The 18986-nt window shown below is 44.8% G+C and overlaps 1 protein-coding gene across 2 annotated transcripts; it reads left to right on the top strand.

Annotated features, from left to right (window-relative positions):
- Positions 1-971: 971 nt before the first annotated feature.
- Positions 972-7953, top strand: MRPL52 (mitochondrial ribosomal protein L52). Of its 2 annotated transcripts, XM_064406556.1 has the most exons (6): positions 972-1050; positions 1265-1334; positions 3927-3994; positions 6027-6091; positions 7492-7610; positions 7835-7953. In XM_064406556.1, the coding sequence occupies exons 1-6, from the start codon at positions 1023-1025 to the stop codon at positions 7836-7838; spliced, it is 354 nt and encodes a 117-aa protein (XP_064262626.1). In that variant the 5' UTR covers positions 972-1022; the 3' UTR covers positions 7839-7953. The 2 variants fall into 2 exon arrangements, with proteins under 2 accessions (XP_064262626.1, XP_064262627.1); XM_064406557.1 differs by lacking the exon at positions 7492-7610.
- The last annotated feature ends 11033 nt before the right edge of the window (positions 7954-18986 follow it).

The following is an 18986-nucleotide window of genomic DNA, read 5'->3' as shown; positions in this document are numbered from 1 at the left end:
GCAAGCCAGGAGTTACGCGCAGGGTGGCGATGGCGCATGCGCAGATATGCGAGACGGCGTTTTACCGTACAAAATGGCGGCGCGCACCGATCGCCGCGAAAATATCGGTTAAAAAGGATAAAAAATATTAAAAACTGCATTAAAAAACTATCAAAATCACAGAATTTTAAACAAAATTGCCTCAAATTCCGAACAAGGGGGTGGCGCCTGGGAGAGACGGGGTTCTGTGGGTTCCGTGAGGGGGGGATAATAAAATATTCCCATAAATTATTAAAGTTTAAAAAATAGTCTTAAAAAGGCTCAAGGTATATTAAAAAAACCCCAAAAGCCTCAGGAATAGTTTAAACAATCATAAACTCCACAAAAAAAATCCCTAAAAAGATTCGAACGCCACGAAATTCCCTAAAAATAATCAAAACCCTAAAAACACTGAAAAAGCCTCAAACTCCACATAAAAACGCGTGAAAAGCCTCAAATAAAAACAAAACCCTGAAAATGTCCCCGAATCCGTAAAATATCCGTCAAAAAGTCCGAAAACAAAAAAGGAGTCCTGAAAAGAATCAAACTCCACAAAAAAGCCCTGAAAAGGCCTCAAAATGCGAGGGAAAAAAACTTTAAAAGGACCCCCAAAAAAACGAACATAAAAAGCCTCAAAATCAAGGAAAAAAAAAAACAAAAAAAGAAACAAAGTAAAAAAAATTAAACTATAAAAGAGCCTCAAGTACCAAAAAAACCCCTAAGGATAATTAAATTTCGCCAAAGAAAAGTAAAAAGTTTAAAAATTCCCAGAAAGAAAAATAAAAAAGCCGCAAACGCGACAAAAAAACTCCTTAAACCCCCTCAGCCTCAAAATGGCGTCGCTTCCGCTTCCTGCCGTACAAGATGGCGGCGGTCTTAAACTTATAGAGGCCATGACAAAATGGCGGCTCATGTGAAGGTGATTCCGTACAACATGGCTGCAAAGGAAAAGTCAGGCTTGAAACGATGCGTGCGTGCTGACGTCACTTCCTGCGACGACCAAGATGTCCGCGCGCAAGGCTCTCCGGCTCGGTGCGTCCCGGGGAGGCCCCGGGAGGGCTCCTGAGGGGTGGGGGAGGGGCGGGAGGGGTCGATGAAGTGGGGGAGGGGCTGTGGGCGTGGCTTAAGGCATTTGGGCGTGGTTTAATCGCGATTTTTGGGCGCTGGGCGGGGTTTTAAGGGAGGTGGGCGTGGCTTGTGGGAGGTGGGCGTGGTTTCCGTGGTAACCGGCCTTACCGCCCCCTAGCGGAGCGGCAGGCGCGAGCGCTCCGGCCTTTGCCCCGCCCACCGCAGCGCATCGGCCAATGGAGAGAGGCGTGAGTCAGGGGGCGGGGCTTCGTGCGGGGGGCGTGGCTTGGGGAGGGTTTGGCGGGAAACATGAGGGGATTTGGCGGGATTTGGATTTTCCCGCCTTTTTTCGGGAATTTTGGGGGAATTTGAGGCAAATTTGGGAATTTTGGGTGAAATTTTCTGGAATTTTGGGGATTTTTAATAAAGTTTTGGGGATTTTCCCCAAATTTTGTGGATTTTTGCCCAAATTTGGGATTTTTTTCAGAATTTTTGAGATTTTTTTTCCCAAATCTTGGGAGTTTTTTACCAAATTTGGGGAAATTTTTCCCAGATTTTTGGATTTTTTCCCCAAATCTTGGATTTTCTTCAAATATGGGGGCTTTGGATGGATCTGATGAAATTTACGGTGGAATTTTGGGTCAAAATTCCCAAATTTTGGACAAAAAAGTCCTTTTTTTTCCCTCATTTTGGTCTTTTTTTTTCCCCAAACATTTTGGGATTTTTTCAGAAAAATTTCGAATTTTTCCCCCAATTTTTTTGTATTTTCCCCAAATTTTGATTTTTGAGGGAATTCCGGGTGGAATTTTGGGTCAAAATCCCCAAATTTTGGATAAAAAATCAATTTTTTTTGTGATTTTCATCTTTTTTTTCCCAAAATTTTAGGATTTTTTGCCCAAAATTTCGAATTTTTCCCCCAAAACTTTTTGTATTTTTCACAAATTTTGTTTTTTGAGGGAATTCCGGGTGCAATTTTGGGTTAAAATCCCCAAATTTTGGGCAAAACATCGATTTTTTTTTGTGATTTTCATCCCTTTTTCCAAAATTTTGTGATTTTTTCCCACAAATTTTTTATATTTTTCCCAAATTTTGGTTTTTTGAAAGGAATTCAAGTTGCATTTTTGGGTAAATATCTCCAAATTTTGGGCAAAAAAATCGATTTTTTTTTTGTGATTGTCATATTTTTTTCCCAAAATTTTGGTGATTATTTCCCCAAAATTTTGAATTTTTCCCCAATTTTTTTTTAATTTTTTCCCAAATTTTGATTTTTGAGGGATTTCCGGGTGGAATTTTGGGTTAAAATCCCCAAATTTTGGTCCAAAAATCGGGAGTATTTTCTGATTTTCATGGGTTTTTTACTCAAAATTTCGATTTTTTCCCCCCAAATTTTTTGTATTTTTCCCAAATTTTGGTTTTTTGAGGAAATTCCGGGTGGGATTTTGGGTTAAAATCCCCCAAATTTTGACCGAAAAAATCAGGATTTTTTTGCTTGATTTTTTCTTTCTTTTCCCAAATTTTTGTGGGTTTTTTCCCCCAAAAATTTAATTTTTTTTCCCAAATTTTTTCAATTTTTCCCAAATTTTGATTTTTTGAGGGGATTTGCATTGGAATTTTGGGTTAAAATCCCAAAATATTGGACAAAAAAAATCGAATTTTTTTTTATATCCATCCTTTTTCCCCAAAATTTTGAATTTTTCCCCAATTTTTTTTTTAATTTTTCCCAAATTTTTTGTGATTTTTTTCCCAAAATTTCGATTTTTTTCCCCAAATTTTTTGTATTTTTCCCAAATTTTGGTTTTTGAGGAAATTCCAGGTGGAATTCTGGGTTTAAATCCCCAAAATTTGGGGAAAAAATCAATTTTTTTTTCTCATTTTCATCTTTTTTTTCTAATTTTTTTGTAATTTTTGCTCAAAATTTTGATTTTTTTCCCCAAATTTTTTTGTATTTTTCCCAAATTTTCATTTTTTTGAGGAAATTCTGGGTGCAATTTTGGGTTAAAATCCCCAAAATTTGCGGAAAAAAAATCAAATTTTTTTGTGATTTTCATCCTTTTTTCCCCAATTTTTGTCCGATTTTTTCCCAAAATTTCGAATTTTTTCCCCAAATTTTTTGTATTTTGTCCAAATTTTGATTTTTTTTTCAAGGGCTTGCCTCTGAAATTTGGGGTTAAAATCACCAAAATTTGGACAAAAAATCGAAACTTTTGTGTTTTTCATCCTTTTCTTCCCAAATTTTGAGATTTTTTCCCCAAATTTTTTGTATTTTTCCTAAATTTTGATTTTTTTAGGGAATTCAAGTTGGAATTTTAGGTTAAAATCCCCAAAATTTGAGAAAAAAAATTGAAATTTTTTTGTAATTTTCATCTTTATTTTCCCAAAATTTTGGGATATCTTTGTCAAAATTTGAATTTTTCTCCAATTTTTTTGCATTTTTTTCAAATTTTGTTTTTTAGGGAATTCCGGGTGGAATTTTGGGTTAAAATCTCCAAATTTTGGACAAAAAAAATCGAATTTCTTGTGATTTTCATCCTTTTTTTCTAAATATTTGGAATTATTTTACCAAAATTTCAATTTTTTGTCCCCAGATTTTTTGTATTTTTCCCAAATTTTAGTTTTTGAGGGAATTCTGGGTAGAATTTTGGGTCAAAATCCGCAAATATTGGGCAAAAAAGTAATTATTTTTTTTCTCATTATCCTCTTGTTTTCCAAAAAATTTGGGATTTTCTTCTTAAAATCTCGAATTTTTTCCCCAAATTTTTTGTATTTTTTCCAAATTTTGATTTTTTGGGGAATTCCCGTTGGGATTTTGGGGTGAATTCCGCCGGTTTTGGGTGTTCCAGGCAGGGCCTCTCCCCCAGCGCCGCGGGGCCCGGCCCCCTGCGCGACCGCCCCGACTGGAGCTTCGCCGGTGAGGGATTGGGGCAAAAAAATGGCGATTTTGGGAAAAATGGGATTTTGGGGGGAAAAAGGGGAATTTGGGGCAAAAAATTGGGGATTTTGGGGCAAAGAAATGGGGATTTGGGGAAAAATGGGGATTTGGGGGAAAAAAACGGGAATTTTGGGGGAAAAAAATGTAAATTTTGGGAGGAAAAATGGGGATTTTTTGGGGAAAAAATGTAAATTTTGGGAGGAAAAAAGGGGATTTTGGGGAAAATTTGAGGGAAAAATGGGGATTTTAAGGGAAAAAATGGGGATTTTGGGGTGAAAAAAGGGGAATTTTGGGAGAAAAATGGGGATTTTGGGGGGAAAATGGAATATTTGGGGGGAAAAATTAGAATTTAGGGAGCAAAAATGGGAATTTGGGGGGAAAAATTTGGGTTTTGGGGGAAAAAAAATTGGGATTTTGGGGAAAAATGGGGATTTCTTGGGGAAAAAAAAGAAATTTTGGGAAGAAAATTGGAGATTTTGGGGGGGAAAATGGGGATTTTGGGGAAAAAATTGGGGATTTTGGGAGGAAAAATGAGGATTTTTGGGGGAAAATGGGGAAATTTGGGAGGAAAAATGGGGATTTTTTTTGGGGAAAATGGGGATTTTTATGGAAAAAATGGTAATTCTGGGAGGAAAAATGGGGATTTTGGGGAAAAATGGGGATTTTTTGGGGAAAAAAAATGGGAATTTTGGGGGGAAAAAAGGGGAATTTTGGGAGAAAAAATTAGGATTTTTTGGCGGAAAAATGGATATTTTTTGGGGGAAAAAAGGGGAATTTTGGAGAAAATTGGGGATTTTGGGGGGAAAATGGGGAAATTTGTGAGGAAAAATGGGGATTTTGGGGAAAAAATTGGAGTTTTGGGGGGAAAAGTGGGGATTTTTATGAAAAAAAATTGGAATATGGGAGGAAAAATGGAAATTTGGGGTGAAAAAGGGAAATTTTGGGGGAAAAATGGGGGATTTTGGGGGGAAAAGGGGAATTTTTTGGGGGAAATGGGGAATTTTGGGATAAAAAGGGGAATTTTTGGGGGAAAAATGGGGATTTTGAGGGCGAAAAGGGGGATTTGGGGGGGGAAATGGGGATTTTGGGGAAATTTTGACGAAAAAATGTGAATTTGAGGGGAAAATTTTGGGGTTTGTTGCAAAGAAATGGGAATTTTTCAGGTGAAAAAAGGGAATTTTGGGGAAAATTGGGGGAAAATAGGGGATTTCTGGGTGAGAAAATGGGATTTTTGGGAAAATTTGGAGGGGAATAATTGAATTTTTGGGGATTTTGGGGGGGAAAATGAGGATTTGGGGGAAAAAAGTGGAATTTTGGGGGGGAAAATGGGGATTTTGGGGAAAAAATGGGGATTTTTGGGAAAAAATGGGGATTTTGGGGGAGAAAATTGGGGATTTTTATGAAAAAATTGGATTTTTGGGGGGAAAAATTGGGATTTTGGTGGGGGGAAATGGGAATTTTGGGGAAAAAAATGGGGATTTTTGGGGGACAAAATGGGGATTTTTGGGGAAAAAAAGAAATTTTGGGGGGAAAAATGGGAAATTTGGGAGGAAAATGGAAAATTTGGGGGAAAAAAATTGGAATTTTGGGAGGAAAAATGGGGATTTTGGAGAAATTTTGGGGAAAAACTGGTAATTTGGGGGGGAAATAGTGGGGTTTGGGGCAGAAAAATGGGAATTTTTGGGCTGAAAAAAGGGAATTTTTGGGGAGGAAATGGGAATTTTGGGAAAATTGGAGGGAAAAAGTTGGAATGTTCAGGGGAAAATTGTGAATTTTTGGGGGAAAAAATGGGAAATTTGGGAAAAAATGGGTGAAAAAAGGGGAATTTCTGGGGGGGAATTTTTGGGGATAAAACTCAAGAATTTCTTTGACCAAAAATTGAGGATTTTGGGGGAAAAATTTGGGATTTTTGGCGGAAAACTCAGAATTTTTTGGGGGGAAAAAAAGGGAATTTTGGGGGTAAAAGTTGGGAATTTTGGGGGTAAAATTTGGCCCCTCCCCCCCCCCCCAGACGGGCGCCCCTCCCCCCCCTGGCGGGGGCAGCTCCGGAGGGAGAGAGAGAGCAGAGAGCTGGTGGTGAGTGACCAGTATAGACCAGTACGGACCAGTATGGACCAGTACGGACCAGTATAAACCAGTATGGACCAGTATAAACCAGTAGGGACCAGTACGGACCAGTACGGACCAGTACGGACCAGTATGGACCAGTATGGACCAGTACGGACCAGTATGGACCAGTATGGACCAGTATAAACCAGTATAGACCAGTACGGACCAGTACGGACCAGTACGGACCAGTACGGACCAGTATGGACCAGTATAAACCAGTACGGACCAGTAGGGACCAGTATAAACCAGTATAAACCAGTATGGACCAGTATGGACCAGTATAAACCAGTACGGACCAGTATGGACCAGTATAGACCAGTATGGACCAGTACGGACCAGTATAAACCAGTATAGACCAGTACGGACCAGTACGGACCAGTATGGACCAGTATGGACCAGTATAAACCAGTACGGACCAGTATGGACCAGTATAGACCAGTATGGACCAGTACGGACCAGTATAAACCAGTATAGACCAGTACGGACCAGTACGGACCAGTACGGACCAGTACGGACCAGTATAAACCAGTACGGGCCAGTATGGACCAGTACGGACCAGTATAAACCAGTATGGACCAGTACGGACCAGTATAGACCAGTACGGACCAGTACGGACCAGTATGGACCAGTATAAACCAGTACGGACCAGTACGGACCAGTATGGACCAGTATGGACCAGTATAAACCAGTATAAACCAGTATGGACCAGTGCTGACCAGTACGGACCAGTACAGACCAGTACAAACCAGTATAAACCAGTAGGGACCAGTACGGACCAGTATGGACCAGTACGAACCAGTATGGACCAGTACGGACCAGTATAGACCAGTATGGACCAGTACGGACCAGTACGAACCAGTACGGACCAGTACGGACCAGTATGGACCAGTACAGACCAGTATAAACCAGTATAAACCAGTACGGACCAGTACGGACCAGTATAAACCAGTAGGGACCAGTACGGACCAGTACGGACTCAGCCCAGTAACCCCAGCGCCCAAACCAGTAACAAAACCCCCAAACCAGTATAAACCAGTAAGCCCAAACCCCCTCCCAGTTTATCCCAGTCCCATTCCAGTAACTCCCAGTCACCCCAGACCCCAAACCAGTACAAACCAGTAAGGCAAAACCCCAGACCAGTAAGGAAAAAAAACATCCCCAGTTCATCCCAGTAACCCCAAATCCCCTCCCAGTCCCTCCCAGTTCAAACCAGTTCATCCCAGTCCCTCCCAGTTCATCCCAGTATGGCCCAGTCCCCTCCCAGTCCCATCCCAGTACAAACCAGTAACCCCAGACCCCAAACCAGTACAAACCAGTAAGGAAAACGCCCAAACCAGTCCAAACCAGTAACTCCCAGTATAAACCAGTACCGCGCCCTGGCCCTGAGCCGCTCCCTGGACGCCGCCAAGCGCGGGGGGGACCCCGAGAGGCTCCCAGTACAAACCAGTACGGACCAGTATGGACCAGTACGGAGCAGCGCGGAGAGGTGAGAGACTGGGGGGGGAACTGGGAGTTACTGGTTTGTACTGGGAGGGGAACTGGGGGCACTGGTTTGTACTGGGAGGGGAACTGGGGGCACTGGTTTGTACTGGAGGGGCTCGGGGGTCACTGGTTTGTACTGGTCTGAACTGGTTTATACTGGTTTATACTGGTCTATACTGGTTTAGACTGGTGTGGGCGGGGTTTAACCCCTCTCCCCTCCCCCCACAGGTGAGCAGGCCCCGCCCCTGCCGGAAGCTCCGCCCCACTCCTGGCCGGCGGGAAATCATTGATGGAAATTTATGCAAATGAGATGCAAAATAAAGTTGGCTGTGTCGCTCTCAGCGGGAGTTTGTGGTTACTGGTTTGTACTGGTTTGTACTGGGAGGGACTGGGAGGGAGCTAGTAATGGTTCTGACCCCCCCCAATAATCAATATGCAAATTTATGCAAATGAGACTCAAAATTAAATTGGCTTTGTGACTGCTCACGAGGACTGGGGGTTACTGGTTTATACTGGTTTGTGCTGGTTTGGACTGGAGGGGCCAAGGGGCGACTCTGAGGCCGCCCACATCAGCAATATGCGGAATTATTCAAATTTATGCAAATGAGACGCGCGACAAAAACACATGGCGTCACCGCGATTGGTCGTGTGGGAACTGGGAGGGACTGGGAGGGAACTGGTTTGTACTGGGAGGGGACTGGGAGCGCGTCTGGCCCCTCCCACATCACCAGTATGCAAATTTATGCAAATGAGAGGGGAAATAGACTTTATTATGGGATTACAGATGGCAACTGGGGGTTACTGGTTTGTACTGGGAGGGACTGGGAGGGGACTGGGAATGGCTCTGACCCCACCCACTTCACCAATATGCAAATTTATGCAAATGAGAGGGAAAATCAGCATTTATTCTGGAGTTACAGGTGGGAACTGGGGGTCACTGGTTTGTACTGGGAGGGAACTGGGGGTACTGGGAGGGGCTCTGACCACGCCCACAGCGTAAATAATAATATTTATGCAAATTTATGCAAATTGGATGTGAAATAAAATTGCTCGTTGTAATAAACATTTGGATTGGTGGTTACTGGTTTGTACTGGGAGGGGACTGGGAAGGAGTGGGAGGGGCTCTGACCACGCCCACACATTAAAAAAACAGATTTATGCAAATTTATGCAAATTAGGTGTGAAATTAAAGTGATTTTATCAATATTAACTTGGATTCAGTGTTACTGGTTTGTACTGGGAGGGGCTCTGACCACGCCCACAGCGTAAATAACAATGTTTATGCAAATTTATGCAAATTAGGTGTGAAATAAAATTGATTGAATTAATACAAATTGGGATTGGTGGTTACTGGTTTGTACTGGGAGAGACTGGGGGGGAACTGGGAGGGGCTCAGAGCACACCGCATCATTAACATGCAAATTTATGCAAATTTATGCAAATCGGAGTCAAACCACGAAACCTCAGCCCGGAATTTTTGTGAATTTTTCTTTTTTTATTTTTCCGCCAAAAAAAAAAAAAATCCCAAAAGAAAAAAAAAAAAACAACAAAAAATTTTCCCAAAATGTCCCAAAATGGCCCCAAAATCCCAACCCGGGAGGGGGCGGGGCAGGGGGCGGGGCCAGCGCTGAGGCCACGCCCCCTCCACCCACCCAGGGGCGGGGCCGGAGAGCGGGGAAAGGGGGCGTGGCCTGAGGGGGGAGGGGGCGGAGCCAAATCTCACCTGGAAAGGAAAAGGGGGCGGGGTTAGAGGGGAACTGGTTTGTACTGGTTTGTACTGGTTTGTACTGGTTTGTACTGGTTTGAACTGGGGCACTGGTTCGTACTGGGAGGGGAACTGGGGGCACTGGTTTGTACTGGGAGGGGAACTGGGGGCACTGGTTTGTACTGGGAGGGGGCGGGGCCATACTGGTTTGTACTGGTTTGAACTGGTTTGGCGTTTTCCCTTACTGGGATGAACTGGGAATGGGTTTGTCCTTACTGGTTTGGGGTTTCCCTTACTGGTTTATACTGGTTGGGCTCTGGGGTTACTGGTTTGTACTGGGATGAACTGGGAGAGGTTTCTAGGGTCCCTAATTTATACTGGTTCGTACTGGTTTGGGGTTTTCCCTTACTGGTTTATACTGGTTTCCCCCCTAGCCTTACTGGTTTGTACTGGTTTGTACTGGTTTGGGCTCTGGGGTTACTGGTTTGAACTGGGATGAACTGGGAGGGGTTCTAGGGGCACTGGTTTATACTGGTTTTGGTGTTTTTCCTTACTGGTTTATACTGGTTTGGGCTCTGGGGTCACTGGTTTGAACTGGGAGGGGCGGGGCGGGGGCCTGGGGAGGGTCTGGGGGGGGTTAACTGGTCCGAACTGGTTTGTACTGGTTTGTACTGGGAGGGGCTGCGGGAGGGGTCTTTACTGGTCTGAACTGGTCTGAACCGGTTCATACTGGTTTTTACTGGTTTTTCCCTTTTCCTTTACTGGTTTCCTCTGCAGCCTTACTGGTTCGTACTGGTTTGAACTGGGAGGGGCGGGGCGGGGCCCGGGGGGGCTCTGGGGGGGGTGAACTGGTCCATACTGGTTTGTACTGGTCCGTACTGGGAGCTCACATGGTCTGGGGCGAGAAGAGCCCCGAGAGCGTCAGGCACTGCGAGGCCAGGTTCAGCGCCGGCTCAGGGCTGGGGGGGAAATTCGGGGCTCAGGGGGGTCCCCAAAATTCGGGAACCCCCAATTCCCAAAATTCCCAAAATTCCCCCAAATTTTCCCAAAATTTTCCCGAAATTCCCCATCAAGAACGGCCCAAAAAGACCCAAAAAGGACCAAAAATGACCCAAAATCAGCCCAAGTTGGGGGTGGGGGAGGGGAACTTTGGGGGTCGGGGGGTCCCCAAAATTTGAAAATCCCCAAAATCCCCAAATTTTCCTGAAATTCCCAAAATTTGCCCAAAATTCCAAAATTTTTCCGAAATTCCCATGAAAAATGACCCCAAAAGACCCAAAAAGGACCAAAAATGACCCAGAATCAGCCCAAGCTTGGGGGTGGGGGAGGGGAAATTTGGGGCTCAGGGGGGTCCCCGAAATCCGGGAACCCCCAAATTCCCAAAATTCCCAAAATTTGCCCCAAATTTTCCCAAAATTCCCAAAATTTTTCCGAAATTCCCATGAAAAATGACCCCCAAAGACCCAAAAAGGACCAAAAATGACCCAAAATCCGCCCAAGTTTGGGGTGGGGGAGGGGAAATTCGGGGCTCAGGGGGGTCCCCCAAATCCGGGGAACCCCCAAATTCCCAAAATTCCCAAAATTCCCAAAATTTGCCCAAAATTCCCAAAATTTTCCCCAAAATTCCCATGAAAAATGACCCAAAATGACCCAAAAAGGACCAAAAATGACCCAAAATCAGCCCAAGTTGGGGGTGGGGGAGGGGGAACTTTGGGGGTCAGGGGGTCCCGAAATTCGGGAACCCCCAATTCCCAAAATTCCCAAAATTCCCAAATTTTCCCCAAAATTTTCCCGAAATCCCCATCAAGAACGGCCCCCAAAAGACCCAAAAAGGACCAAAAATGACCCAAAATCAGCCCCAAGTTGGGGGTGGGGGAGGGGAAATTTGGGGGTCGGGGGGGTCCCAAAATTTGAAAATCCCCAAAATCCCCAGATTTTCCTGAAATTCCCAAAATTTGCCCAAAATTCCCAAAATTTTTCCCAAAATTCCCATGAAAAAGACCCAAAAAGGACAAAAAGGACCAAAAATGACCCAAAATCAGCCCAAATTGGGGGTGGGGGGAGGGGAAATTTGGGGGTCAGGGGGGTCCCCGAAATTCGGGACCCCCCAAATTCCCAAAATTCCCAAAATTCCCAAAATTTGCCCAAAATTTTCCCAGATTTTTGCAAAAATTCCCATGAAAATGACCCAGAAAATGACCCAAAAATGACCCAAAATGACCCAAAATGACCAAAATGACCAAAGACCAAAAATGACCCAAAATCAGCCCAAGTTGGGGGTGGGGGAGGGGAAATTTTGGGGGGTCCCAAAATTTGGAAATCCCCAAATTCCCAAGATTTTCCCAACATTCCCCCAATTTTCCCGAATTTTGTCGAAATTCCCACGAAAAATGACCCAAAAAGGACCAAAAATGACCCAAAAACGACCCAAAAAGGACCAAAAATGACCCAAAACCCACAAAGTTGGGGGTGGGGGAGGGGAAATTCGGGGCTCAGGGGGTCCCAAATTTCAGAAATCCCAGAATTTGCCCAAAATTCCCAAAATTTTCCCGAAATTCCCACAAAAGTGACCCAAAAATGACCCAAAATCAGCCCAAGTTTGGGGTGGGGGAGGGGAAATTTGGGGCTCAGGGGGGGCCCTGAAATTCAGAAACCCCAAATTCCCCAAAATTCTTCTGGAAATCTCCCAATTTTTTGGGGTCCCCACCCCTAATTTCGTGCTCCCCCCACCCCAATATTCGGGGGTCCCACCCCCATTTTTGGCCCCCCACCCCCCATTTTCGGGGGTCCCCACCCCAATTTCAGGCCCTCCCACCCCATTTTTGGGGGTCCCACCCCCATTTTCTGTGTCCCCCTCCCCATTATTGGGCTCCCCATCCCCAATTTTGGGGTTCCCCCACCCCAATTTCGTGCTCCCCCACCCCAATTTTGGGCCCCCCACCCAAATTTCGGGGTCCCATCCCCATTTTTGGGGTTCTTCCTCCCCATTTTCGGCTCTCCCCCTCCCCAATTTTTGGGTGTTCCCACCCCCATTTTTGTGTCCCCCTCCCCAATTTCGGGGTCCCATTCCCATTTTCGGGGGTCCCACCCCCATTTTTGGGCTCCCCCTCCCCAATTTCAGGCTCCCACCCCCCATTTTTAGGGTCCCCACCCCATTTTTAGGGGTCCCCCACCCCAATTTCAGGCCCTCCCACCCCATTTTTGGGGGTCCCAACCCCAATTTCAGGCCCTCCCACCCCATTTTTGGGGGTCCCCACCTCAATTTCAGGCCCTCGCACCCCCATTTTCGGGGGTCCCCCACCCCAATTTCAGGCCCTCCCACCCCATTTTTGGGGGTCCCACCCCCATTTTTGGGCTCCCCCTCCCCAATTTCAGGCTCCCACCCCCATTTTTAGGGTCCCCACCCCCATTTTTTGAGGGTCCCCCACCCCAATTTCAGGGCCCCCTCCCACCCCCATTTTTGGGGTCCCAACCCCAATTTCAGGCCCTCCCACCCCATTTTTGGGGGTCCCAACCCCAATTTCAGGCCCTCCACCCCATTTTCGGGGGTCCCAACCCCAATTTCAGGCCCTCCCACCCCATTTTCGGGGGTCCCCACCCCAATTTCAGGCCCTCCCACCCCATTTTTGGGGGTCCCCAACCCCGATTTCAGGCCCCTCCACACCCCATTTTTGGGGGCCCACCCCCATTTTCTGTGTCCCCCACCCCATTTTTGGGGTCCCCACCCCAATTTCAGGCCCTCCCACCCCACTTTGGGGTCCCCGTCCCCCCGTTACCTGTGAGGGCGGCGGGGTTGAGCCCCCCCAGGGGGGTCAGGGCCCCGTTCAGCTGCTGCAGCGCCGCCTGCGCCGGGGCCGGCAGCTGCAGGCCCGTGCCTGGGGAGAAAACACACAAAAACAGTGAAATTCACCAAAATCACCCCAAAATCGGGGTCAGCGACCTCGAAAATACCAGAAAACACACCTGGAAACCCCAAAAACTCCCAAATTCAGCCAAAATCACCCCAAAATCAGGGTCAGTGGCCCCAAAAAACACCCCTGGAAAGCCCAAAAGCACCGAAAAAGAGCCCTGGAAAGGCCAAAATCCCAAATTTAACCCAAATTTCCCCCGTTTTCCCCCCAAATCTCCCCATTTTTTCCCCAAATCCCCACATTTCTCCCCAAATTTCCTCGAATTTCCCCATTTTTCCCCCATTTCCCCCCGACTCACCCTCAGCCAGCTTGGCCATCAGCTGCAGCCTCCCCTCAGCCCCTGCCGCCATTTTGAATCCTGATTTCCCCCACTTTTAGCCCAAATTTCCTCATTTTTAGCAGAAATTTCCCCATTTCCCCCCCTCAGGTTTACCCAAACCCCCCATTTCCACACACATCTCCCCAAATTTTGCTGTTTTTTCCTCATTTTCCCCCATTTTCCCCCGACTCACCTCAGCCAGCTTGGCCATCAGCTGCAGCCTCCCCTCAGCCGTGCCGCCATTTTTAGTCCTAATTTCCCATTTTTTCTCCTTTTTTCCCCATTTTTCTCCTTTTAGCCCCAAATCTCCCCATTTTTAGCCCAAATTCCCCACATTTCTCCCCAGATTTGCCATTTTTTCCTGATTTTCCCCACATTTCCCCCTGACTCACCCCTCAGCCACCTTGGCCATCAGCTGCAGCCTCCCCTCAGCTCTGCCGCCATTTTGAACCCTAATTTCCCCATTTTAGCCCAAATTTCTCCATTTTTTTCCCACTTCTAGCCCAACCCCCTCATTTACCCCCAAATTTACCCATTTTTCCCCCAATTTTCCCATTTTTCCCCCATTTCTCCCCCGACTCACCCTCAGCCAGCTTGGCCATCAGCTGCAGCCTCCCCTCAGCCGTGCCGCCATTTTGAATCCTGATTTCCCCACTTTTAGCCCAAATTTCCTCATTTTTAGCAGAAATTTCCCCATTTTCCCCCCCTCAGGTTTACCCAAACCCCCCATTTCCACACACATCTCCCCAAATTTTGCTGTTTTTTCCTCATTTTCCCCCATTTTCCCCCGACTCACCCTCAGCCAGCTTGGCATCAGCTGCAGCCTCCCCGCCGCCGTGCCCCAGCTCGGGCTCGTCCCCGCAGGTCAGGGGGGCGGTGCCGGGGGCAGAGGGGGCGGGGCCGGGGGCGGGGCCGGGCTCGGGGGAAGGTGACGTCACTGGAGCCGTCGGGGCGCTCGCTGACCTGGCCCACGCGCATCGGCCGCCCGGCCAGCTCGAAGCCGTTCAGCTGCTCCAGCGCGCCCGCCGCGCGCACTCCGCCTCCGAGAACTGAGGGGGGAAAGATTCCGGGGAAAAAGAGGAGCGAAACGGCACAAAAATGGGGAAAATCGGTGGGAAAATGGCGGAGATAGAGCAAAAAATGTGTTAGATACACACAAAATGGCGGAAATCCGCCCAAAATGGCGGTAAATTGACTCAAAATTGACCCAAATCCACACAAAATGGGGCTAAATTGACACAAAATTGACCCAAATCCACCCAAAATGGCGGTAAATTGACTCAATATTGACCCAAATCCACCCAAAATGGGGCTAAATTGACCCAAAATTGACCCAAATCCACCCAAAACGGGGCTAAATTGACACAAAATTGACCCAAATCCACCCAAAATGGGGCTAAATTGACTCAAAATTGACCCAAATCCACCCAAAATGGGGCTAAATTGACACAAAATTGACCCCAAATCCACCCAAAATGGGGCTAAATTGACCCAAAATTGACCCAAATCCACCCAAAATGGGGGCTAAATTGACTCAAAATTGACCCAAATCCACCCAAAATGGGGGTAAATTGACCCAAAAATGACTCAAATCCACACAAATTTGGATTAAATGGACCCAAAAATGATCAAATCCACCCAAAATGAGGCTAAATTGACACAAAATTGACCCAAATCCACCCAAAATGGGGATAAATTGACACAAAAATGACCAAAATCCACCCAAATTTGGATTATATTGACCCAAAAATGACCCAATCCAGACCAGCTGGGACAAGTGAGACAGGTGAGGGGAGATTCCCAAAATAGGGGAAAAAAGGGCACAAAAATGGGAAAAATCGGTGGAAAAATGGCGAAGACAAAGGCAAAAATGTATTAAGTTGACAGAAAATGGCGGCAATACACCCAAAACCGACACAAATGCACCCAAAAATGACCCAAATCCAGCCAAGATCCAGCCCAGGTGGGCACAGGTGAGACAGGAGAGGAGGTTCCCGGGGAAAGAGGAGAAAAGCGGTGCAAAAATGGGGAAAATCGGTGAAAAAATGGCAAAGATAGAGGAAAAAAAAGTGTTAGATCGACACAAAATGGCGGAAATCCGCCCAAAATGGGGGTAAATTCACCCAAAAATGACTCAAATCCACACAAATTGGATTAAATGGACCCAAAAAATGATCCAAATCCACCCAAAATGGGGCTAAATTGACACAAAAATGACCAAAATCCACCCAAAATGGGGGTAAATAGACCCAAAATTGACCCAAATCCACCCAAAATGGGGCTAAATTGACTCAAAAATGACCCAAATCCACCCAAAATGGGGGTAAATAGACCCAAAATTGGACCCAAACCAACCCAAAATGGGGCTAAATTGACTCAAAATTGACCCAAATCCACCCAAAATGGGGCTAAATTGACCCAAAAATGACTCAAACCCACACAAATTTGGATTAAATGGACCCAAAAATGATCCAAATCCACCCAAAATGGGGCTAAATTGACACAAAAGTTGACCCAAATCCACCCAAAATGGGGCTAAATTGACACAAAATTGACCCCAAATCCACCCAAAATGGGGATAAATTGACACAAAATTGACCCAAATCCACCCAAAATGAGGCTAAATCGACTCAAAATTGACCCAAATCCACCAAAATGGGGCTGAATTGACTCAAAATTGACCCAAATCCACCCAAAATGGGGCTAAATTGACACAAAATTGACCCAAATCCACCCAAAATGGGGCTGAATTGACTCAAAATTGACCCAAATCCACCCAAAATGGGGCTAAATTGACACAAAAATAACCAAAATCCACCCAAAATGGGGCTAAATTGACTCAAAATTGACCCCAAATCCACCCAAAATGGCGGTAAATTGACTCAAAATGGACCCAAATCCACCCAAAATGGGGCTAAATTGACTCAAAAATGACCCAAATCCACCCAAAATGGGGCTAAATTGACTCAAAATTGACCCCAAATCCACCCAAAATGGGGCTAAATTGACTCAAAATTGACCCAAATCCACCCAAAATGGCGGTAAATTGACTCAAAATTGACCCAAATCCACCCAAAATGGGCCCAAATTGACTCAAAATGGACCCAAATCCACCCAAAATGGGGCTAAATTGACTCAAAATTGACCCAAATCCACCCAAAATGGGGCTAAATTGACTCAAAATTGACCCAAATCCCACCCAAAATGGGGCTAAATTGACTCAAAATTGACCCAAATCCACCCAAAATGGGGCTAAATTGACTCAAAATTGACCAAAATCCTCCCAAAATGGGGCTAAATTGACACAAAAATGACCAAAATCCACCCAAATTTGGATTAAATTGACCCAAAAATGACCCAAATCCTCCCAAATTTGGATTAAATTGACCCAAAAATGACCCAAATCCTCCCAAATTTAATGTAAATCGAGCCAAAATCGGGACCAAGTGGCACAGATGAGACAGGTGAGGTGAAAATCCCCAAAAAAACCAAGAAAAACGGCACAAAAATGGGAAAAATCAGTTAAAAAATGGCAAAGATCGACCCAAAAATGGCCCAAATCCACCCAAAATTGTTTCCCCCCCATTCTTTTCCATTTCCCCCCCTGTTTTCTCCCATTTTCTTTATTTTTTCCCAATTTCCCGTTTTTTCCCCCCCATTTTCCCCCATTTTTTTCTTTTTTCCCCATCATTTTTTCCCATTTTTAAACCATTTTTCACCCATTTTTCTCCCCTCATTTTTTGTAATTTTTTCCCCCATTTCCCCCCCCATTTTTTCCACCATTTTCTCTCATTTTCCCATTTTTTCTCCTTTTCCCCATTTTTAAAACCATTTTCCACCCATTTTTTCTCCTTTTTTCCCCCATTTTCTCTCATTTTTTCACCATTTCCCCCCATTTTTCTCTCATTTTTTTCACCGTTTTTTCCTCATTTTCTCTCATTTTTTCCCCCATTTTCTCTCATGTTTTCATTGTTTTTTTCACCATTTTCTCTCATTTTTTCACCGTATTTTCCCATTTTTTCACCATTTTTTCTCTGTTTTCTCCCTTTTTCCCCCATTTTCTCTCATTTTTTCCCCGTTTTTCCCCATTTTTCCCCCATTCTTCCCCCCATTTTTCACCGTTTTCTCCCATTTTCCCCCCATTTTTTCACCGTTTTTTCCCCCATTTCCTCTCATTTTTTCACCATTTCCTCTCATTTTTTCTCCGTTTTTTCTCCTTTTTTCACCGTTTTTTTCCCCATTTCCCCCCATTTTTCATTGTTCCCCCCCGTTTTTTCCCCATTTTTCGTTATTTTTTCCCAATTTCCGTTTTTTCTCCCCATTTTCCCCCCCATTTCCCCCCCCGTTTTCTCTCTTTTTTTCACCATTTTGTCTCATTTTTTCACCGTTTTTTTCTCCATTTTTTCTCTCCTTTTTTCCCCATTTCCCCCCATCTTCCATTGTTTCCCCCCGTTTTTCCCAATTTCCCATTTTTTCTCCCCATTTTCCCCCCCATTTTCCCACCCATTTTTTCACCGTTTTCTCTCATTTTTTCCCATTTTTTCTCATTTTTTCACTGTTTTTTCTCATTTTTTCACCCTTTCCCCACCATTTTCCCCCCATTTTTTCTTCTTTTCCCATCATTTTTTCCCCATTTTTAAACCATTTTTCACCATTTTTTCCCCTCATTTTTTGTAATTTTTTCCCCATTTCCCCCCATTTTTCCACCATTTTCTCTCATTTTCCCATTTTTTCTCCTTTTCCCCATTTTTAAACCATTTTTCACCCATTTTTTCTCCTTTTTTTCCCCATTTTCTCTCATTTTTTCACCATTTCCCCCCCATTTTTCTCTCATTTTTTTCACCGTTTTTTCCTCATTTTCTCTCATTTTTTTCCCCCCATTTTCTCTCATGTTTTCATTGTTTTTTCACCATTTTCTCTCATTTTTTCACCGTATTTTCCCATTTTTTCACCATTTTTTCACTGTTTTCTCCCTTTTTTCCCCCATTTTCTCTCATTTTTTCCCCATTTTTCCCCCACTTTCCCCCGTTTCATATTCATCACGATCTTTTCTCCCATTTTCCCCCCATTTTTTCACCGTTTTTTCACCCATTTTCCCCCATTTCCTCTCATTTTTTCACCGTTTTCTCTCATTTTTTCACCATTTTTTCTCATTTTTTCACCGTTTTTTTCTCCTTTTTTCCCCATTTCCCCCCCATTTTCTATTGTTTCCCCCGTTTTTCCCGATTTCCCATTTTTTCTCCCCATTTCCCCCCCATTTTCCCCCCAGTTTTTCACCGTTTTCTTTCATTTTTTTCACCGTTTTCTCTCATTTTTTTCACCGTTTTCTCTCATTTTTTCACCATTTTTTCTCATTTTTTCACCATTTTTCACCATTTTCCCCCATTTTTCCCCCATTTTTCACCTTTTCCCCCCCGTTTTTCCCGATTTCCCATTTTTTCTCCC

The sequence above is a fragment of the Passer domesticus genome, unplaced genomic scaffold (genome assembly GCF_036417665.1).
Source record: "Passer domesticus isolate bPasDom1 unplaced genomic scaffold, bPasDom1.hap1 HAP1_SCAFFOLD_302, whole genome shotgun sequence".
Classification (NCBI taxonomy): domain Eukaryota; kingdom Metazoa; phylum Chordata; class Aves; order Passeriformes; family Passeridae; genus Passer; species Passer domesticus.
This window is presented reverse-complemented; position numbering and strand designations above follow the sequence as displayed.